The 24,319-nt window shown below is 37.1% G+C and overlaps 1 protein-coding gene across 4 annotated transcripts; it reads left to right on the forward strand.

Moving 5' to 3' along the window:
- The first annotated feature begins 15,259 nt into the window (after nt 1–15,259).
- LOC142529671 (uncharacterized) lies at nt 15,260–22,802 on the forward strand. Of its 4 annotated transcripts, XM_075635271.1 has the most exons (5): nt 21,232–21,313; nt 21,395–21,464; nt 21,544–21,651; nt 21,760–21,846; nt 22,559–22,802. In XM_075635271.1, the coding sequence occupies exons 1-4, from the start codon at nt 21,246–21,248 to the stop codon at nt 21,844–21,846; spliced, it is 333 nt and encodes a 110-aa protein (XP_075491386.1). In that variant the 5' UTR covers nt 21,232–21,245; the 3' UTR covers nt 22,559–22,802. The 4 variants fall into 4 exon arrangements, 3 of the variants coding, with proteins under 3 accessions (XP_075491386.1, XP_075491388.1, XP_075491387.1); XR_012815937.1 differs by lacking the exons at nt 21,232–21,313; nt 22,559–22,802 and adding an exon at nt 15,260–15,846 and having other exon boundaries at nt 21,760–21,886; XM_075635272.1 differs by lacking the exon at nt 22,559–22,802 and having other exon boundaries at nt 21,260–21,305; nt 21,760–21,886.
- The last annotated feature ends 1,517 nt before the right edge of the window (nt 22,803–24,319 follow it).

Genomic DNA, 24,319 nt, shown 5'->3' on the forward strand with positions numbered 1-24,319 from the left:
ACTAAATTATTTAAAGGATTAGTAAGGCTTTCAAGGATTATTAGTTGACTAGATAATCAACATTTCTCTTTATTTTATCATGCATTTTTCGGCCACCCTTAGTGCTAGAAGATTCATTTTCCAACTCATCAACTTTGACCAGTTCTTTGCATGTAATTAGTAGGATAATTCTAGGATTTTTGGGAGCACAATTTAATTAAATAAATGGACATATCCTAGTCTAGAATCAAGATAAATTTCGGCCACCACCTCCTAGAAGCATCCACCAACTCATTTGATATCAAACCATAATTCAAAATTCAAATTCAAAGGGAGTGGACTTGGTCTTGATCCTTCCTTATATCTTGCACCCACTTCCCTCACCCTCCTAACCATTTTTCCCCCTCTCCTTTCTTTCGAAATCTGAGTGAAAATAAGACCCTTTTCAGAGGTAAAAATCGTGAGCCATAGCTAGGGAGAAAGGCAAGAAAATCGAGTTCAAGGAAGGTAGACAAGAAGCGCTCCACCTCCTCCGTGCCGCGTCGTCGTTGTTTCGTTCGTTTTCTTTCGAAACGAAACCAGGCATGTCTAGATTTCTTTCAAACCTCAATCAAGTCATATTATCATTTATTTTTCAGTACATGATCATGTTGTAGCAAGCAAAAATCGAGATCCATGTCAAAATATTTTGGAACACACATGCAGAATTTTCGACTTCCCTTGACAAGCTTCACGTTTTTCTGAGTTTTGATGGTTTCAGGTATTGGATCGACTCCAGGCTCCCAAGGCGGCTTGTATACATGTAGTAGGATGCATTAGGACCATGTTGGTCCATTCAAACCAGCCCCATACTTGCTGGAAAACCGAAATGACAGCAAGTTCCCCATAAGTGCAGAAATGTGATTCGAAAATTCAGTTTGGATGTCAAGGAGGAAGGATCTGATCTTGGCTGCCCCAAGGGCCTTTAGCCATGGTTGGATCACTTCCCTATCATGTCTAAGACGTGACTAAGTTGCCCTTTTGGCGGCTTGGTCCATGGCCCCTCGGTTTTTAATCAAAACGTGAAAACAGCCCCTCCCCTCTCGGCCCCTTTGGTTTTGACAGCACATGTACTTCGAGTTGGTTGGCTTGGTGTGGATCTTGGATGGCCTATGGCCCTTAGCCACGGTTCATATCATGCTCCTAGATGTCTAGATCGTGCCATGGTCAATCAAATGGCCACTGGAACGACGCAAGACATCGATCATAGCATAAACACTACACACGGACGCATGAGGGCCCTCGGTGAGAACTTTCGGGTGGTTGCTGGAATGAGGCGAATTGTGGCTGGCCTAGGGCCCTTAGCCATGGTTCAAATCATTCCTTGGGACGTTCTGGAGAGGCTTTGGTTGGTGGTTCAAGCCCCAATGGCCAAAAGTCTCGCAAACGACGCGATGCAAGCTAGGTCGCAGCTGCTGGAAATTACAGCAAGTTGCTGTGTCGGTTCAGAGGCTCGTTCGAGTTCTTGGTTGGCTTTTAGCCCATGGCCTTGGACTGGACAGTGCCTCATTGAGTTAGGAAGGTCATGTTTTTGACCGTTCGTCATTTGGATCATTTTTGAGGTCGTACGAGAATTTACGGTGCAATGTGCCAAATTGACTCTCGAAAGAGCGTTTCGTGTTTTGGCCTCCATTCCACCTAGATTTCGACCCTATCATTTTAGGAACATTATTTTATGATTTTTCAGCGTATTTTAATCATGACTATACGTCAGTTCAGTGTCGGTTCAGGTTGGCTCGGAGTCATGATTAAATGCGAAGTCATTAGGCGTCATAGTCGCATCTTTTGAACGTAAATTGCATAGTTGGTCATGTTTAAACTATTGCATATTTTTCATGGCACAGTTAGGTTGCAGCGAGCCTGGGAACGATCCAATCCAATCCAGTTGGTAAAATTACAGGAATTTTCATTATGCCAGTTAATTATTTTACGTGCATTAAATAGAAAATGATTATTTTTGAGATTTATGCGATATGGCTTGTGGTTCATTCACTATGTGGGAGTGTTATTTTATACGGTCGCCAGTGACCGATCAGTTCAGTATGGTACCACCCGGTCACCAGTGACCGGCCAGCTCAGTTCAGTTTCAGCCTCCCCGGTAGCCAGTTACCGATCAGTTCAGCTTAGTGCAGTGGCCACAGGCGTAAAACATAATCTCAACAGAAAATTTTACCAGATATTTCAGTACAGGCTCCAAGGAGCAAATATTTTTACAGTGATTTCCAGTTCAGTTATGCACGTATTATAATTGCTCAGTACAGATTATTTTCAGTATGCCTCAGGACAGGATATTTTATCATATGCATATTTTAAATTCAGATTTTTACTCGTTACCTGCGATTTATGCATGCTGAGTCTTTAGGCTCACTAGACTTGATTGTTGTAGGTACTGATGAGGCCAGGGCCGAGGGCGGGGACCAGTGAGCCAGCTTGGGTCGGCAGTAGTGGCACCCGAGGACCTCAGTGCAGCAGTTGTTATGTTTTTCCGCAAACAATTTTTATCAGTTGATGGATATTTTTAAATTGTGATTTTTGGAAAACCTTATTTTCTTCCGCTGCAATTATTTTGAAATATTGAACTTGTTTCACCAGTGATTTTATGAGCGAGGCCATTAAGTTCTTTAAAAAAAAATTTTTTAATTTTCCGCAAATTTTCAAGCAAGTAGTTCGAGGGCCTTTGCAACCAATCACATAGATGTCAGGCATCACTTCATCAGAGATCATGCCTTGAAGAAAGCTATCAGACAGGAGTATGTTTCAACTGAACAACAAGCAACTGATATTTTCACCAAACCACTACCCGAGACTAAGTTTTCTTACTTTCGCAATATACTTGGCTTAACTGATTTAACTTGATTATATCATGGCTATTACCATTTTGTTTTCTTAACTGAGTATGTTACCATATGTTAATTGCTTAGTCAGTTATTTGCCAGTTTTTATCACTTCAGTTGAAGTATTTTCAGTTGAATGATATTTATTTAACACCAGTTTGTATGCTGAAACATAAAAGGCAACGATAAATCAAATATTTCATTTATTATAATTTGAGCGTACATTTTTTATTTCCTTCTTAACAGCAGACAGCCACGAGGTCAACCAACCGGTTAAAACCCCTGTGGTAGTCTTCAGAAAACCCTCTGAAATAGCTATGCGCTTCAGAGTCTACTCCTTTTTCAGCATCAGCAGGTAGACACTTTTATCTGTGAAGATGTCCACCTCATCAGTAACGCGCAAACGTCGCCGATATTTCTTCATTTGTGCCACCCATTCTGGGGTAGCAACCGCTCCTCCCTGCTGGAGGAACTGAAGATCTTGAAGCTTCTCCCAAAATCGGAGAACTTTATGGAAGACTCCATCTTCGATAGCAGCCTTTCTGGTCTCTAGTGCTGCATCCTTAAACTTGTCAGCCATGTCTGGAAGCCTTGAGCTGCTTGCACCTGCTTTTTTGTTTCATTGAAATATTTAGTTTCTAATGTGTTAAGACTAACCATGTTACTTCTTGAAAGGATCGGTTAGAAGGCGATAAGTGTTTAGAAGGGGAGGGTTGAATAAACACTCACGGATTATATATATTTTTCAAAAATTGGGTTCGGTTTAGTGACAAACTGACACTCGGTATCTCGTCAGTCGATAACAATCAGTTTAACTGAAAAAACAGTTGCGGAAGTAAACTGACTGAGAGATAGAATAACTGACTGAAAATAATAACTGAAATGAAATGGACACGGTTTGTTTTTGGATGTTCGGAGAATAGAATAACTCCTACGTCACCTCTTCTATCACGAAGATATGATTTTCACTAAAAGACTTTGATCGAATACAAAAGTTGTACTGACCCACTTCAGTTTGGACTTAAGACTGTCAAAACTGAAACTCTTTGTCCACAAAAACTTTTACAGTGCGTGACTGAATTTAACACGATGGAATGAATCTAACAATGATTTCAAAGTGCAAACAAGCTCGTAAATGTAGTCTTGATTGCTACTGATCAATCTCATAAGAGTGAGCTTTTGATATTTGAATATGAGTAGTGATTTTAACACCGTAATAACAAGCTTGAATAGAATAGTTGTTCGTGTTTTTCGTGCGTGTATTTCGACTGCTCTTCTCGCCTATTTATAGGTTTCTCTTCCAACGGTAACAATAAATAATATTTGAATCTTTATATCCGTTGATTTCCACATCAATATTCCTCTGACAACCGTACACTGCAATAACTGAAATGCGGCATTCCACTAAGTAACAGTCTGCTGTGTACTATTGTCAGTTGAATGTTCTTTCCCGATAACTGATGACGTGTTCAGCTGAAGAATCAGCTGCTGAGCAATAGCTGGTAAGGTTTACAACTGCTGTTAGTTGACTGCTCATTCAGTTGCGTAAATCAGTTGCGTAGTTCAGTTGCGGCTTCACGCGTTCAGTTATTATAATCAGTTGGTTCGAGATTTTGTCCTTCAGTTTGTCAAACGCCGAAACTTAGTTTCCAACACTTCTATTTATAACACAAGAGCAAAGAAATGAAGAGACGTAATCAGTACACTCGACGTTTCATCTTCTAAAGCATAAGATTTATCTTATTATGTCACTCTATTTGCCGTTTAAACTTTCGTAATTTTAAAAAAAATGCATTTATTAAGGAGGAATATCGATTTTAAGAGGTTAACTGAGAAGACAGTAGTTAGTGAATTTGCATCTGAAATGAATCAGTCACACAACTGATCATTCATTTGATAATTTAGCTAATCTTCTCATATAAGTTAACAAATTAACCGTGTTTTATTCCAAATCAAGTGACGTGACTGTCAGTTTTCGCATTAAATGATGAACAGTGTTTTAAAACATGGACCCACTTGAACCATTTAAAATATTACACACGTTTGTAGCACACGTACACATTAATTTTCAAATTTTCGTAGACTGACACGTGTCCATAATTTGTACAATCACTTACATATGTACATTTCCCCGCTTCAATTCAGCTTTTCTTTACGCAAACTTTACTCTTCAGAAAAAATTCACATTCAGAGCTTTTATCTTGCAAAATTTCAAATTTTCCAACTCTTAGCAATGGCAAACCAAATTCCAGAACATATTTTGAATGCTATGGCTGTCGAATTTGAATCTATTCTATCATTCAATGATGCCGATATCAAGAACGTCTTTCTGAAACTAGAAACAGCCGGCTTAAAGATATTTCTGGGACAATATTCTAAGGAACTTTATCCACAAGAGCTTCATGATTTCTACTCAAATAGTTACGTTACTGTTGATGGAAACTGTTTCAACTACCTACCGATGGGCTAATCAATTTCTTGGAGGTAAAAATCTCTGATATTGAAGAAATACAGTCTCTTCTGTCAGCTAATGGTTGGAAAATCAAAGTTTCTGATCCAAAGAAAGAGCTCAAGCCAGAAATTCAACTACTGGCGGATATTTCAGCCAAGGGATACTAGCTAAGGCTGGTTCATTTGCTGCTCTTACTCTTGAAAAATTTCAAGTCATGACGGTGATCATGGCTGAAAAAAGGTGAACTGGAGGAATATTATTTTCACCATTCTGAAAAATATGTTTCAGTTAACGAAGCAATCACGGGGATATGTTGTGCAAATCAATTTTCTACTGAAAATGATGGGGTTAGTGGGTGATACTGCTGAGAAATCATCTAAGTTCAAAGTGTTCAAAGATAAGAATGTACAGCCACCAAAGGCCAAATTGAACTTGTCACCTGAGTAGTTCATTAAAGTGAAAAAGGAAATTGGGACATGAGGAGCTCCCGAATCAGTCAAGAAAGCAAGAAAGGAGGCTCAAAAGAAGACAATCAAGCGCAAAGTGATTGTCAGCGAAATTGATTCTGAGAGGACTCCTTCTCCCAAAGTTGTGAAGAAGCCTCGGACTTTGAAAACCAAGCTTTCTGCTATAGTTGGAACCATCCCAACTGATTGACTGATGCAGTCAAGAGCTGAGATGCCCATTAAGGCTATCCCACTGAAGGCCATTCCAACTGAACCCTCAAACGAGGATTAGTTACCACTTTTTGCCATTTTGCCAAAAAAGAAATTCACTGTATCTAGTGACAAGAAGAAGCTTGTTAGAGTTAAGGCTCCACTAATCACTATCGCTGGTTACTCTTCCTTACCTCCTCCCAAACCCAAGGGAATAGTAATCAGAGAGCAAATCGATGCAACAACAACAGGGTTGAGCATTCCCCATATTCTCACTGATCCCAAAGGCAAAGGGACGATGCAAGAATATCTCAGACCAACCAATGCGGTTCAAACGCATAATGATCTTATCTGGAAAGAGATCAACGATTTTGCAGCAGAGAAACTCAAGACCTACAATGAGTGAGTCAATTCAGAACTAAAGTTTTTGCTAAATAGCTTCAGTCGAAGACTAAACTAAAGAAGTTTATTCAACTAGAGGCTACTGTTCTGAGAGTAGTCAAAGCTTCGACAGTTGCTCAGGGTCTAGAACGCAAAAAATATTTGTTTGATCAGCTGAGAGCCAAGAAGATTCAGAAGATTGTTGCTGAGTTGCGTCAAAATTTTGATCCTTCAAGTCCAATTGCTGTCAATGACTCAGTAGTATACAATCAACTGGACTCGGATCTTATATGCTTACATATGCAAATCAAGGATTGGGAAATGGATCAAGAACTGATCATTCTAGCGACTGCACAAGAATTATCATCTGATGAAGAGCCAGCTGGAAAGTCAGTTTAAGAGCCACCCAAAGACTCGGCTGTTGAAGTATCTCAAAAAGCAACGGAACATTCCTCATCAACTGCTCCACCATCTTCATCTTCAATTCCTCAATCTTCAACTGCTGATCCACCGCCATATACTGAAGCTGAATTGTCTCTAGCAAATCTTGATGAGGTCATCAAATCAGTCACCTTAGATATTCAGCTGGACAATTCAAGATCAGTTGAAGATGTGCTTAGAACTGAAGAACCAGCTGAGGAGCCCAATTTTGTTCAACATGAACAGCCAGTTCCATCAGAAGTTGTGACTGAACAGGCAATTTTGGACTGAACTTTACAGACAGTCTCTCAACCATTTGAAGAACCAGTTGTTGAACCAGGTGAAGAACCAATTGTTAAACCAACTGTAAAATCAGTTGTTGCTCCAACTGGAGAAGCAATTGTTAAACAAACTGAAGAACCTTCTACTACTTCTGCTCTTCCATCTGTTACGTCTCTTCCCCAAGACCGTTTAACTGAAGATATTTCAGAGATAGCTGTGCTTATACCAGAACCAACTGACGGTGCGATAGTTGTATTTAATCAAGAACAAAGGGAACAGATTCCAGAAACTTCTGGAGCCATGTCTCCTAGAATTTCAGACACTAATGCCCTGTTTGAAGAACTCCAAACCGTTCAGTCGAACCTTCTCAGTATGATGAATGCTATCTCTGCAATACAATCTACTCAGCTTGCACATACCTTGAAGCTCAATTCAAATTATGAATTTACAACAGACTGACTGAATCAGCTTAACAAGAGTGTATCTGATATTTTTATCCAAACTAAAGAAATCAAGAAAGATAGATTGTCAACTGAATTGCACTTCCAGACTCAAGCACTAGTCGGCAGGCGATTTGACTTTCTTGAATCTAAGGTCACTAAAAGAATTGATTTGCTGCAGGACATTATGATGAATGCAGTATCAAATATTGCAACAGACGTCCGCATTCTAACAAGGAAAGTGGATGTGCTTGAAAAAAAAGGGGAAATAGAAACAGAAGAAGACAAAGAAAAGAAAAAGAATATATGAAGATCAACTGACTTCGGTTGAATGGTTGAAGACTTGAAGATTTTGTATTATTTATTCTTTGTACGAATCTGTACAGAAGATTAGATACTTATTTCATTCTTTGTACGAATCTGTACATTGGAAAAGTTATTTTATCTACAATGAAATTGAAGACTATTTCAAGATCAGTTGATCAGTTCATACTTTACAAAGTTTTGTCAAACACCAAAAAGGGGGAAATTGTTGAAAACATAATTTCGGTAGTTTGACAAAATTAGATATTAAATCTGATTGAACTAACTGATCACGAACACTCGAATTGACAGTTAACTAACTGAAGTTTAATACTGAGATCAACCGAACTGCATCTACTTTGTCAACTGACTGATCAGTTGGAAACTGATCATTTGAAATACTCAGTTGTGAGGTTACCTATCTACTTATCATCTGATCATTCAGCTGAACACGTCATCAGATGGAAAGGACATTCAACCGACAATAGTACAAAGCAGACTGTAACTCGTAGTGGGACGCCGCATTTCAGAGAATAAAGTATACGAATGTCAGAAGAATTTTGACGAGGCAATCAACGGATACATAAGATTCAAATTGTATTTATTATTACCATTGGAAGAGAGCCTATAAATAAGCAAGAAAAGCATATCAGATACAGTGCTGAATAATACGACTCATTCATTCTCAAAAAACTAGCTGTTATTCTGCTAGATTCACTACTCTCATTTGAGATTCAAAAAGCTCACACTTATTAGAAATATTCGTAGCATTTGAGGCTAATTTTTGAGCTTACTAGCACAAACCTCTATATTACTTATATCAGTTGTGCTAAATCTAGTCGAAGAACTGTGAAAATTGTTGTTAACTAAGAGTTTCAGTCTTGGCAGTGTTAAGTCCAAACTGAACTGGGTCTGTACAAATTTTTTATTTATCAAAGTCTTTTAGTGCATATCCTATCCTTGTGATAGAAGGGGTGACGTAGGAGTTATTTCAATCTCCTAACATCCATAAATCCTTGCATTATTATTTTAGTTAATTATTCTATCCTTCAGTCAGTTTATTTCCGCAACTATCTTTAGTTAAACTGATTGTCATCGACTGAAAGGATTCCTAAGTTTCAGTTTATCACAAAACTGATACTTCATTCGAAGAAGGTTATAAAAATCGTAAGTGTTTATTCAACCCCCCTTATAAACACTTTTCTACCTATTAACCGATCCTATCAATAGGTCCATTAGGCCCATTATAAAGTAGGTAAAATATTTCGTTTAGGATAGTATTCGAAAATATTAGTCGAGCCTCCAAAAAGTCCTTACTTTCGTCGAAAATCGATTATCGGTTTAAAATACGCTTCGGCATGTAAAACCATCTAAAAAAGCACCATTTTCGAAAATACCATTTAAAATATACCATATATTAAATAATTAAAATTAATCATTTTATTAAAAATATTTTCCTTTTCTGGTCCCTGATCTCCGTTTTTCGATCGAGTCTCGAATAACCATTAAAACACATTTTTATACATTCTAATAGAAAACCATATTTTGAAAAAGTAAACATTCATACCACATTTAATTAATGCAATTAAAACAATTAAATTATGCATTTTTCATTTATCATAGATTTGCACGCAATTCGGTTACGTTATCGCATTTTAGACCTTACAATTCCTCCCTCTCCTAAATTAAATTTCGTCCTCGAAATTAAAACTTACCGAAAAACTCCGGTTAGCGACTCCTCATGTCTTCCTCGGTTTTCCAAGTAGCTTCCTTATCTGAATGATTTAGCCATTTGACTTTGATCATTTGTATAACTTTGTTTCGGAGCCTTCTTTCTTGCCTATTTAGAATTTGTATAGGTCTTTCTTCGTATGAAATATTCTGAGTCAACTGCAGAGGTCCATAATTCAGTACATGTGTAAGATTTGACATGTAATTTCATAGTATCAAGATATGGAATACATTATGAACTCCAGCTAGGGTTGGTGGCAACGCCACTCTATAAGCTATTGTCCCGATCTTTTCTAAAATCTCAAACAGTCTTATGAACCTTGGACTGAGTTTGTCTTTATTGCCAAATCTCATAACACCATTCTACATTGGCAAATACGTGGTCACCCACTACAAACTCTAGCACCATTCGTCGCTTATCAGCATAACTCTTCTGTCGCATTTGAGTAGTCTTCATCCTATCTCGGATTTTGACTACTAGCTCTGTTGTTTGGTTGATCAAATCCAGAACAAATTCTCCTCTTTCACCAACCTCGTTCCAATGTATCGGTGATCTACAGTTCTTCCCATAAAGTACCTCGTAGAGAGCCATACATAGAGACGACTGGTAGCTCCTATTATAGGAGAACTCTACTAGAAGTAACATCGGTTCCCAACTTCCATGAAAATCAATCACACAAGCTCGGAGTAGATCCTCAAAAATTTGAATCGCCATTTCGTATTGACCATCGGTTTGAGGATGCAACGCTTTACTGAACAACAACTTTGTTCCCATCGCTGAATGCAGACTCTTCTAGAAGGATGATGTGAACATCGGATCTCGGTCAGAAACAATAGACACTTGAATCTCATGTAGTCGGACTATCTCTCGAATATACACCTCTGCATACTGTGTCATAGTTTATGTGAATCTGACCGGACATGACATTAAAATGACTGGAAGGAGGTTCAATGAAGCATTGCATGGAATAATGAGCAATCGAGAAGAGCTTGTAAGCAAGGCTCCAAGCCTCGAAGGGTTCTTGATGAATGGAAACGTGCTTGGGGTCCATAGGATCATTGTGCAAGTGTTAAATGAAGTGGATGACAGAACGCTTTGTGCCCGAGTGGTCAAATCCTACCGCTTGAGCAACAAAGTCACTGTCCAGAACGTGAATTTCAGAAGACCCCACGCCGGAGCGGTAAAATCTCGCGCTCGAGCGCGCGCCGCCTTGCGGATTTTAGATTTGAAAAACCTATATTACGATTTTATTGTATTTTATTATATAATTTTTTGTAAACACAAACGTTGAAGATATAGTATTGAATTTTATCATATTTTTGAGTTTTCTCTCAAATTTTAAAGCTTGGCTTTGTATATTCCTCTGTGTGTTCCTCAAATCAATCTTATCAGAATTTAATATTTTGTGGAGTTTGTCGATTGTTATTCACTCGGATTGTCAAAGACGAATTCTTTGAAGGTTCTTTTGAATTTCGATAATTTATCTTCGTTAATATTTGTTGCTAAGTTCTTCGTAATTTAGAGGCGAATATTAAAAACTTAATTGTTCAAAAAGATCAGGGAAACACTACTGTTTCTTTATTTCATCGAATCGGGGGCGTTACTCCGTTTTGAGCAAGTTTTTCGTGGTTTGAAGAATCGCATCAATGGTGAATGTCGTCTTAATAGGTAGAAAGTGTGCTGATTTCATAATAGGATCAACTATAACCCAAATGAAATTGAATCCCCTGATAGTCCTTGGCAATCCCACTAAAAATTCCATCGATATATTTTTCCATTTTCACTATGGAATAGGAAGTGGCTTAAGCTTCCTTGCTGGCGTCTGATGCTCTGCCTCAATTTGCTAGCATGTCACACACTCAGAAACAAAATTCAAGATGTCTCGTTTCATGCCCGGCCACCAATACAATGACTGCAGATCCTTATACATGTTCGTACTTATAAGATGAAAGGAGTATGGATTTTTGTGAGCTTCCTTCATAATAACCTTTCTCAGTGAATCTCCACTAGAAACCCATAGTCGATCTCGGTATCGAACTATGTCATCCTCCTCAGAGTACAGCTTCCGACCTTTATACTCATATCTCAATCTCCATTTTTGCAATTGCTCATCAGAAGACCGACCTTCGTGGATTCTATCCCTCAGAGTCAACTATACTGTCATAGTAAAAAGATTAGGAGCCTCGCTCCTAGGGTACACTGCAAGATCGAATCGCTGAATCTGTGCTTGCAATGGTATTTGAACTTTCAATTGAGTAATAACCGATGTCTTCTACTCAAAGCATCTGCAACTACATAAGATTTTCCTGGTGGTAGCTAATATCGCAGTCGTAGTTTTTCACCAGCTCTAACCATCTTTGTTGCCTCATATTTAACTCTTTTTAGGTGAAGAAGTACTTCAAGATTTTATGATCAATGAAAATCTTGCACTTTTCCTCATATAAGTAGTGTCTCCAAATTTTCAATGCAAATACTACTGCTAAAAGCTCGAGGTCATGAGTTGGGTAATTCTTCTCAATAACCTTTAATTTTCTAGACGTATAAGCTATCACCCAGTCATTATGCATGAAAACTGCGCCTAAACCAAGCTTTGAAGCGTTCGTATAGAGAACATACTCTCCTTGCCCTGATGGGATGAAACCAGCGCTGAAGTCAAAGCTTGCTTCAGCTTCTCAAAACTCTCTTGGCAGTCGGATCCCCAAATAAAATTCACATTCTTCTTCGTCAAGACGGTCAAGGGTACCGTTATTTGATAGAATCCTTGAATGAAATTTCTGTAATAGCCAGCTAGACCCAAAAAATTGTGGATCTCGATTACGCTCCGTAACGTACCGTACTTTAAAATGCTTAAAATTTGCGGAAAATAATTTTTTCCCTTAAATAAATAATAAACTCTCGAAAATGAAATAAAAATAAAATGCTTGTGTAAATATTTTAAATATAGAAGAGTCCAAACTATTTTCCTGGCATCAAGCCACAATCAACTAGCTTGCAAAAGTACTTGTTTAAACGACGACATAAAGTAGTTTCATAAAAATCAGAGTAAATGAGTTCAACATGCATAGGAAGAAAATTCATGAAGCTTAATCGGTCTTCGGGTTAGTCTTCCGCACAGTCCGAGCCAACTCACTGGTCCCCGCCTCTCGCCTCTTCATAATCGTCCTCACCTGCATCGATCAAGTCTAGTGAGTCTAAAGACTCAATATTTATAAACTGAGAGAAGCAAGTAGTACATAATCAAGCCACATGCATTTTGAAGTAGAACATACATATTTAAACTTTGAGAATACTTACATAAACATAGATGTGCCATCAATTCATAAACATTTTCGTAAACGTGCTTACATCGTACATAATTAAACATGCATAATCATCATCATTTTGCGTAGAGATATGTTTCCAAGCAAGTGACCCATACATATTTTGTCTGAACAGACTAGACAAGAGTACTGGGCTGGAAGGGATGTCGACTTCCACATACATAAGATCCTGGGTCATGCTTTACCGGGGTCGAGAGGTACCTGGACATGCTTTACCACTTCCCAATCCTGATCATAATCCGGTCATGCTTTGCCGGGGTCGAGAGGTCTCTGGACACATTCTCCGGCTTCCAAACCCGTTCATAACTGGTCACAAGAAAATTCGAATACCTCAAAAACATAAAGCATTTTCCTTGAACGTCAAACATACTAATACATTATGCATGTCTGCCCAAAACAAAAATTCAATTTTTTTTTTATATTTTTTCCGGAAAGCTTAGCTCTCGGGTGGTAACTTCTTACCGCTCGAGCGGTAAAATTTTGCGCCCAAGCGCCGCTCTGCCCGAAAAAACTTTGAAAACCGACACAGTTGAGCAGTCACACGAGAATGATCATAATTCACTCATCTTTTGTCTAAAAATCATGAATTTAATGTCAAATCGAAGATATCAAAAAGTACTACGTTTTATATTTAAAAATTTTTCCAGGAAAAATAACAAAAATTCACAGGATTCGAAGTGACAGCAGATTCAATTTTTGAGATCTAAAAACTAATTTGAAATCATTTCAAACATTTTTGCTCAAACTTTGCATAACACAAACGAATTTTTACGCACCATACACATCAAAATACTTACTACGACAAGATCGATGTAAAAATAAAAAATATACATGTCTTTGCGTCTAAACGCTCGAAGATAATGAATACCGACGCGGTGAATTGCGGGAAATGGTTTGGAGACTCTTGCTACACGATTCTTGCTCGAAAAAGGGACGTAAACTCCAGAAATTTTTTAATGGAAAGGGGTTGAGATGATGGCTTTTGAAAGAGGCTCAAGAACCCTATCTTTTCTCCTCAAATTCTACGTGTATGTGTGTGTGCAGATTTGTGTGTGTGTAAAGCGTGTAAGTGTGTGTTTGAGTGATGATTAGGGAGATACTTAGGGGTTAATTAGCTTTAATAAAAAATACTAATAATCAATTAACATGCTAAATAAATTACTAATCCCCCTAATTTTAAATAAAATACCACATGTCAAATTTTCAAGGTTTTAAAAAAATCCCCAACTAATCAAATTAGTATTTTAGAAAAACTTAAAATCTTAAACTCACCTAATTAATTAAATTAGATTTTTAAAAGGCTTAAAACTTCATAAATCATTTAAAATATCAATTTCCTTGACTTGAAATAAATACCACATTTTCACAAATCGCCTAAATCGTCACCGGTCTCTTTTCACGATCCCGTATCGAATATTCGTCTGAAACATAAAACTCAAGAAAATGTCTCAACGTGTATCAAATAAACATAATATAATTTAAAATAATGCAAATCATAAATCTTGCCTCGTTAAAATCATTTTAAAATTAAATAAGTAATTTAACAATTTAATAAATGCATGGGTTTACGTGTACTGATTTTGGGCTCTACAATTCCTCCCCACTTAAATAAATTTTGACCTCGAAATTAAATCTTACCAAACAATTCCGGGTAGCTACTTCTCATATCTGCTTCGGCCTCCCAAGTGTCCTCGTCCAATGATTGATTCAGCCTCTGGACTTTGACCAACTTGGTCACTTTGTTCCGAAGTCTCCGCTCCTGTCTGTATTCGGACAGGTCTTTCCTCATATGACAGATCTAGACACTACAAGAAAATCTTAATTCAACAACACATCAAAGACAACAGTTTTTTATAAAAACCGTTGTGCTTTGTCTTTTAACAACGGTTTCAAGAGAAACCCTTGTCGTAGGCTCAAAAATCTCGCTCATAGACAACAGTTTCTTAAAGACAACAAAAACTGTTGTCATTGATATATCTACGACAACGGTTTTTAAAAACCGTTGTCTATTAGCATGTTTTTTTTGGGCTACGACAACGGTTTTTAATAACCGTTGTCTATTAACATGTTTTTTTTGGGCTACGACAACAGTTTTTAAAAACCGTTGTCTATTAGATTGTTTTTTTTGGGCTAACGACAACGGTTTTTAAAAACCGTTGTCTATTAGCGTGTATTTTTGGGCTACGACAACGGTTTTTAATAACCGTTGTCTATTAGCTTGTTTTTTGGGCTACGAAAACGGTTTTTAAAAACCGTTGTCTATTAGCTTGTTTTTTTTGGGCTACGACAACGGTTTTTACCGTTGTCTATTGGCTTGTTTTTTTTGGCAACCGTTAACCGTTTTTTTGTTGGCCTACGACAACGGTTATTATTATGTTTTTTTTGGGCTACGACAACGGTTTTTAAAAACCGTTGTCTTTCAGCTGGTTTTATTAGAGCTACGACAACAGTTTTTTAAAACGTTGTCTTTTCTTAGGGTTTTGTATGGTTAACGACAACGGGTTTACAAAAACCGTTGTGGTAGAATTTTTTTTAAAAAAATTTGTAGTGTTATATACACTTGCAATAAAAGGGAGAAGAAAAAGAAAGAAAACCCAAACCCATTCTCGCGCTACGTCGCCCTCTTCCCCCCAAAATCCCAAGCCGACGCCGCCGCTTCTCAACGCCAAGGAAAAACGGCCGACCACCGTGCGATCTAGCCATCAAATTCGCGGCCTTGGTTTGCCAAGAAGACACCATTATCTTTTATCTGATCGAGAGAGCTACTCATTGCAACACGCAGCAAAGAAAGCGAACACAGTCTGATCGAGAGAGCTACCCATTGCTTTACCTTTCCCTTTCACAAAGCATAAAAGCGAACACAGTCTTTTGAGACCCTGCCCTCTTCCACCTCCGCCGGCGGTGGCGCTTTGAAACTCCTGCTTGTTGTCAAAAATCTCTCCGCCGTAATCGCGGAGTCCAAGCAGCCCATTCTTAAAGGCGTTAATCTTACGGTTCACGAAGGCGAGGTACCTAATTTAAGTTTTTCCCCCCTTGTGTGGTATACAAAATGATGTCGATATGGTTTATTCCATTTTGCTGCATATGTATTTTTTCCACCCAATTTGATGCAATTATGATAAACAGTTAAGTGGGGGCTAAGTTGGACGGGTATAGATGTTAAGTGGGCAAGATGATAGTTTGATAACGAAATGTAATTTATCTTTTCACAATTCTGCTGTGTAATCTTGAAGATCACAATATTATATGCCGTTTTATGGATATTATGCGGAAAGACATTGACATTTTTGTTGCATTCAAATCGGCTTTATAAATTTAATTTGTGTTCCACGGTGATGTATTGCATCTGTTGGAAGGATTCGAGTTGAATATTTTTGTAATCACATGACCACTTTTATATTGCAGCGTAGGTGTTCGAGAATTTGCTTAAACTAGGTTTTTTTTTCCTTGCAAATTTTTGGCAAAACCTTTTTTTTGTTGATATTTTCTTTTTTCGATAAAGCATGTATATTTTTAGTGAGACGAATTAACAATGATGGTTGAGAGGGAAACTAAAACTATATATATATATTTTATTGAACAAAAGTAAATATTGAGACAAATAAAGGTTTTACTCTAATTCTAGTTGTAAGCACATAGTTTTTCAGTTTCTTTGACTCCTAATTTGGTTGTTGGATATGAAAGGTTCATGCTGTGATGGGAAAGAATGGATCTGGGAAGAGTACATTCGCAATGGTTGGTGCCTTTTTCGTGGTTTTTTGTGATTTCAATATTGTAGTTTCAGACGCATATAAAGAATGAGTCGAGAATGTTATATTTCTTGTCGAGCTCAAGTTTTAATTGCTTTATTTTATTGGGCTGAATTGAGCTCATACAAGCTGATTATATGAATTTTGGGCTAAGAACAAGTTTGAGTTATTCTCATTGAATATAAATCCTTCAAGCTTGTACTTTAGCTAGTCTGAGCAAGCTTCTTTGATGCGGATTTGAGCGGTAATTCCTTTGTTATGGTTGTTTTTCAAGTGTAGTTCTGTCACGTGATGGGCCTGATATGAATTTTTCATTCTTTATGTGCACAAAATTGAAGGTGACAGTGGGGTAGGAAATTTGCTTATTTTCAAGTTTACAGTCGGTAAAAAAGCTGCGGCGGCGGTTTCTTGCAGGTATGTTTCTACATATTTACGAAATAAATTAATGTCATTTTTGATAAAGCCATCGCCACAAAAATACAACGAATGAAGCTATGTAACACGCGCATTGTTGATAGATTCATCACAACATTGATGTCTAATTTTGTTGTTTACAACTCTTTTGAACACCAACTTAATAGTGTTTGTACAATTGTTTTGAAGGATTTGACTCATTGATGGGTGGTTAGTGGTACGTATAATGGACAAAGATTGGATGTCAAAGAACAGGTTGTCACATGAATATGAGGTTGGGGTGGAGTATTTCTTGCAGTTTGCATCGCGAAATGCTAACAATCCGAATGCAATGCCTTGCCCATGTGCAAAATGTGGTAATCTAAAGACGAAAGATATTGACACTATAAGGGCTCATTTGTGTTGTAATGGTATAGATTTAACATATCATACATGGATTTGGCATGGCGAAAGATCTAAGTTCGGGAACTCAATGAATGATAGTGATCGAGTAGGGCAAGATGAACGCAAATATTTTACCGAGGAACCTATAAGTATGGTACATGGTGCATATGATAGTTATGCTAAGAATCCAAACCAATTCCATAAGCTACTTGAAGATGCCGAGAAACCTTTATATCCTGGATGTGTTAAATTTACAAAGTTATATGCACTTGTGAAATTATATAACTTGAAGGCAAAATATAGTTGGAGTGATAAAAGTTTCACTGATTTACTTGGTTTGTTTGGGCAAATGCTTCCAGATGACAATGAATTGCCTTTATCTTCGCATGATGCAAAGAAAAGCTTATGTGCTTTAGGGATGGATTATGTGAAAATTCATGCTTGTCCTAATGATTGTATCTTATACCGGAAGGAGTATGAGGATTTTACCAGTAGCCCTATTTGCGGGATGTCAAGGTGGAAGTTGGGTAAAAATTCTACGATAAATGGAGGAGTTCCTGCAAAGGTCCTTTGGTACTTCCCACCTATTCCCAGATTTCAAAGATGGTTTCAGCAGAAGGTGATATCTAAGGAATTAACTTGGCATGCTGATAAAAGAATTCGTGATGGATACTTGCGTCATCCGGCTGATGCACCCTCTTGGAAAGTAGTGGATCACAACTGGCCAAATTTTGCTTCCGAGCCAAGAAATCTAAGATTGGCCATATCAGCAGACGGCATGAATCCACATAGTTCGATGAGTTCTGCATATAGTTGTTGGCCAATTGTGATGATCACTTACAATCTTCCTCCAAGTTCGTGTATGAAGAGAAAATTTATGATGCTCACTTTGTTGATTTCTGGTCCCAAACAACCGGGAAATGATATTGATGTCTACTTAGCACCTCTAATTGACGAATTAAAATTTTTATGGGATAATTGTGTTGATACATATGATGCATATCGAAAAGAAATGTTCTCGCTTAGAGCTGTGTTACTATGGACGATCAATGGTTTTCCTGCATATGGGAACATGTCAGGTTGTATTGTGAAAGGATATCATGTATGTCCAATATGTGGTGAAGAAACATATTCGACGAGGTTGAAGCATAGTAGAAAAATTGTGTATACAGGCCATAGAAGGTTTCTTCCTACAAGTCATCCATATCGAAGGAAAAAGAAAGCATTTAATGGGAACCAAGAGTTTAAACTCACACCAAAACCATTAACTGGGCATGAAGTTTTAGAAAGAGTTGAAAGAATTAATTATCGTCTGGGAAAAATGAGTGGGAAGCTTCAGTTGAAGGTAGGTGATGAGAAATCATGTTGGAAAAAGAAATCTATATTCTTTGAACTTGAGTATTGGAAACATCTACATGTTCGACATGTTCTTGATGTGGTGCATATTGAAAAAAATGTTTGTGAAAGTCTCATCGGTACGTTACTTGACATTCCAGGAAAAACGAAGGATGGAGTTGCAGCAAGACTAGATCTCATGGAGATGAATTTGAGGACTGATTTGATACCAAAGATGGGGGAGAAAAGAACGTATTTTCCAGCAGCCTGTTATACTCTAAGCAAGTCTGAGAAAAGAAAAATTTTCAATTCTTTGTTTGGAATAAAGGTCCCTACGGGTTACTCATCTAATATTAAAAATCTCGTGTCGATGAAGGACTTGAAACTTGTTGGCCTTAAGTCACACGACTATCACACTTTGATGCAACAATTGCTTCCAGTGGCCATACGTGGTGTCCTACCTAAACATGTTAGAGATACTATCACTCGTTTGTGTGGATTCTTCAATGTGTTATACAATAAAGTGATAGATGTCTCAGAGTTGGATGAGATACAAAGAGAGATTGTGATGATATTGTGTTTACTGGAGAAATATTTCCCCCCATCTTTTTTTGATATAATGATTCATTTAACCGTTCATCTTGTACGCGAAATAAAATTGTGTGGACCGGTTTGGTTTAGGCATATGTATCCATTTGAAAGATTCATGAAGATATTGAAAGGCTATGTGCAAAATCGCAATCGGCCTGAAGGGTGTATAGCCGAACGTTATATTGCTGAAGAGGCTGTGGAATTTTGCTCGGACTACATGTCTAGTATAGATACAATTGGTATCCCATCAATGCATTAGAGAGTACAACTCACTAAGCCTCTGTCTGGTTCAGTAATGCACTACACTAGTGATGATGAGTTGAATCAAGCACATCGTTATCTACTGGAAAATGATGTTGACGTTGAGCCTTATATCGAGTAATTTCTTTGACTTAGTAATACTTTCTTGATATTCTTTTACATTCAATTGATTAACTTATCCTTAATCATTTCATCAGGGAACACATGACATTTTTGGATGCAAAATTTCCCCATAAAGCAAAGTCAAAAAGGTGGTTACAAGATGAGCATAACCGAACCTTTATTAACTGGTTACGTGATACTGTAAGTTGTCTAAATATCAATATCATGGAGTTTTTTTAAAAATTAGGGTTAAATTTTAGCACTTTGTGAAATATAGGTTGCAAGTGCAGTTGGCAATTCCACTCGTGAAATTTCAGAAAGATTGAAGTGGGTAGCGCGCGGACCTAGCAAACAAGTGTTAAAGTGCTCTAGTTATTTGATTGATGGGGTCACTTATCATACAAAAGAGCGAGATGATGTACAAGTTGTGCAAAATTCCGGAGTAAGCTTAGTCGCAACGACAATGCAAGTTGCTAGTGCAAAGGATAAAAATCCAGTTGTGTCAGACATGATTTTTTATTGAGTTATTCAAGAAATATGGGAACTTGATTACCAAATGTTTCAAATTCCAATGTTTAAATGTAATTGGGTTGAGAATACTAACGGTATTAAAGTTTATGATCTTGGTTTCACGTTGGTAAACCTGAAGAGAATTGGATTCAAGTCTGACTCTTTTATCTTGGGCAGTCAAGCAAAGCAGGTGTTTTACATTGAAGATCCTCAAGATCCTGCATGGCATGTTGTACTTGCAAGTCTCACAAGAGAGTATATTCACTACATGAATGGTGATGAATTGGAGAATGATGTATCCCACTATCAATGTTTTACACGATGGTTTATATTTAAATTTAAAGTATCATAAATAATTCAATATTGCAGCTAACATATGTACATTTGCAATGTTTAGAAGCTTCAAAAGAAGAAAAATGTCGACCACAGAAATAAGATTGGTTTGTCTTCAAGTGTGACAAGATCTTTACATCTTTTGTATTGTTATTGTAAACGTGCTCTAACCGATGAACAAAATTTATCACTGTTTTTTGATCATGATTTATTTGACGAGAGTTACGAACTACTTCTGCACCTTGAAGACATCATTCCTTTTTATAGTTTGGATCCAATATCTGCCAATTGAATAGTTGTGTACATGTGGTAAGTCTTCTTCTTTTGTTTGTTGACCACTTAAGCTGTATAAACTTAATTAATTTATCATATGCACATTATTCTGTTGGAAATTGTAGGCATCTGTATAAAAAGATGAAAAAAGACAACAAGACTGACAAGTTTAGATTTGTCAATCCACACACGATCCCATACATGCCATATGTATCCAAACTTGACAGAAACGGTAAAATCGAACACTTGAATGAAAGAGCAAGTGTTTTGGCCGAAAGACTAAGTGTTGCATCAACAAATCAGCTAGTTTTAGTGCCACATAATGTTGGGTGAGTCAAAATTACAATATCAAATTTAATTTATTTTCTTGACATTTTATAGAATTGTATGCGCTAATTATGTGTTTTGTGCATAGTTATCATTGGATTCTCACTATCATCGATCCTTACAAGGAGATGGTTTATTTGGTGGATTCACTTAGTCATCGAAACCGTTACGATGACTGGAAATATGTGGTGGATATGTAAGTTAATATTTTGTTTTTATGTCAAATTTAATTCAGTGAATAAAACACTCATATGTTGACTGTTAATGATGTATGCAGGAGTGTAAGATTGTTTAATTCAAATAAGGAAAGGAAAGGGAAAAAACAAGCTATATGGGAAGTGGTAAAGGTATGCATGTGAACTTGTCATTAATTAACGTTTATTTCAATTTGTGTATCAATCACTAACAAATTTTTTTTTAAATTAGGGTCCACGACAACCAGATTCGAAACAATGTGGTTTTTATGGTATGAGATTTATGAGAGAAATGATTGAAAAAAATGCTACCAGTGAGAAGAACTCGATATCTTCAATTGTAATATTCGACATATTCTCAATATTCAAAAATAATTGTGTATTTCTCATTTTTCAATATCTTTATTGATTGTTTTTTTACTAATATTAACATTGTGTTTGTTCACAGTTCATGAAAACTGAGTATTCCAAGGAAGAGATTGATGAAGTGCGATCCGAGTGGGCGGAATGCATACAAGACTATATTTATGAATAGGTATGCAAAGTATTGATGAAGTGCTTTGTGTTACAATGAACCAAATCAACCATTTTTCTATTTTCTTCAATAATGCATGGTATAGTATTTCCAACTGAATAAGTTCTTTGTGTTACAATGAATAAGTGCTTTGTGTTCCATTTCTTTGTCTATTCATGTTGATTTGTTCCAAATATTCCAATGCATTGTATAGTATTTCCAACTGCACATGGACCTATATATAAAACATTGGAAAATTAATCTTGATTGACAGTGGACCTGAAATTTAGAGAATGAAACTTGATTCGTAGCGATATTATTTGTGTTTTGATTTTTGCCAGCCTACTTTCTCATCATAAGAATGGAACTGAAGACTGAGCAAATGCCTCAGAGTTTTAGGAATTTTATTTCTTTCAATCAAGTCCCTGAAAAATATGATTTACTTCAATATATAGATTCCTTAGAACTTAAATGTTATTTGTTTGTGAATTGATGTTATGACTTTCTTTCGAGTATATAAATGTTGTTTGTGTTAGATGGAAATTTTTGGGATGTACTACTTATGGGGAGGTCATGCCGAAATTTCTATTTTCCTCAGTATATATTAGTTATGACTTTATTTTCGTCTCTATGCACCATTTGTGTTAGTTGCGTTTCCAGTGCATGTCTTGCTTGCAACCTCATCTCTTACATGGGTTTTTAATGGGCTTTCTATGTGTGGATTATATGGCAGGGATGAAATGGCAGGGGTAGGTTTTGATGCATAAATGTTGATGAGGTTTGAGGAGATCGAGACCGATGATGACAAAAGATTGCAGTATATCCGTATTTTCTGTTTGGAAAATTTTGATATTGTGGGACTCTACTGCCACATTGCCATGTTGATGACGAACATGTATCAAGGTCAATTGCAATACTAAATTCAAATTTGTAAAATTTTTGTTTATCGTTGGCATATTTTGGATGATGGATTTTGAACAAAACATAGTCACGGATTTAATGTGGTAAATATTTTGTTTTTGATTGTTATTTTTGGTTTAATTATTATTATATATATATTGTAAATTAAAAGAAATTTAATACTAAATTTTTACCTAATGAAAAAAATTATTAACGACAACAGTTTTGAATTCTATTGAAGAAAATATAAAGACAACGGTTTTAAATTGTTGTAAATTCAACAAAACACTACGATTTTTAGGCGTTGCAAAACTGTTGTCGTTGCTACAAAAAACAACGGTCTCAAAAGTGGCGAAACTGTGGTCGTTCATATATTATGACAACAGATTAAAACCGTTGCAAAACTATTGTCAATAGTGCTAGATAACAAAGGTTTAAAACTGTTGCGAAACTGTTGTCGTTGGTAGATAATACAACGGTTTAAATCCGTTTCAAAACCGTTGTAGTTGGTATAAAAGACAACGGTTTAAAACCCTTGCAAAACCGTTGTCGTCGGTAGAAAATACAACGGTTTAACACCGTTGCAAAACCGTTGTCGTCGGTATAAAAGACAACAGTTTAAAACCGTTGTCGTTGAAGACACTTTCAACAACACCCTCAGTTACAACAGTTTTAAATGGCCTACGACAACAGATTTTATCCGTTGTCGTTTGGCGTTTTTGTAGTAGTGAGAGCAAGTTGCAACGGCTCATAACTCCAAACATGCGAAGGATTTTCCTTATAATTCCTCAGCATCGAAACATGGAATACATTGTGTACTCCGGCCTGATTCGGTGGTAGAGCTACACGATAAGCAAGTGTCCCAACTCTGTCAAGAATTTCGAATGGCCCAATAAATCTCGGACTCAACTTGCCTCTTTTCCCAAACCTCATAACACCCTTCTTGGGTGCTATCTTCATGAATACGTGATCTCCAACGGCAAATTCGAGTTCCCTTCTCCTCTTGTCAGCATAACTCTCTTGGCGACTCTGGACGGTCTACATCCTGTCTCGGATCTTGACCACCACGTCTGCAAGCTGCTGAACAATCTTTGGGTCAAGTTCTGATCTCTCACCGACTTCATCCCAATGAATCGACGATCTGTACTTCCTTCCTACAGTGATTGTAGGGAGACATACGTATAGATGATTGGAAACTGTTGTTGTAGGTGAACTCCACTAAAGGTAGCTTTGATTCCCAATTCTCATGGAAATTGCTCACACATGCTTGCAACAAATCTTTCAAAATCTGAATCACTCGCTCAAACTGGCCATCTGTCTGAGGGTGAAATGCCTCATCCCCATACCTACATGTAAAATCTTCCAAAAGGACGATGTGAATCTCGGATCCCTGTCATCACAATAGAAACTGTGATCCCGAGCAATCTGACTATCTCTCCAATATAGAGCTCTGCATACTGAGTCATGGAGAATGTCATCTTCACCGATAAGAAATGTGCCAATTTAGTAAGTCGATCAACCATAACACAAATAGCATTAGATACCCTAATTCACCTCGGCAATCCAACAACGAAATCCATGGTGATATTCTCTC

This window comes from Primulina tabacum, chromosome 16, assembly GCF_025594145.1.
Source record: "Primulina tabacum isolate GXHZ01 chromosome 16, ASM2559414v2, whole genome shotgun sequence".
In the NCBI taxonomy this organism is placed as follows: Eukaryota; Viridiplantae; Streptophyta; class Magnoliopsida; order Lamiales; family Gesneriaceae; genus Primulina; species Primulina tabacum.

Bases quoted from the DNA above. Each gene is read 5' to 3' on its own strand.
- LOC142529671 (XM_075635271.1), top strand. From the start codon at position 21,246: ATGGTTTATTTGGTGGATTCACTTAGTCATCGAAACCGTTACGATGAC. The intron at 21,465-21,543 runs GTATGCATGTGA...TTTTTAAATTAG, and splicing joins CTATATGGGAAGTGGTAAAG to GGTCCACGACAACCAGATTC. The intron at 21,652-21,759 runs GTAATATTCGAC...GTTTGTTCACAG, and splicing joins AGAACTCGATATCTTCAATT to TTCATGAAAACTGAGTATTC.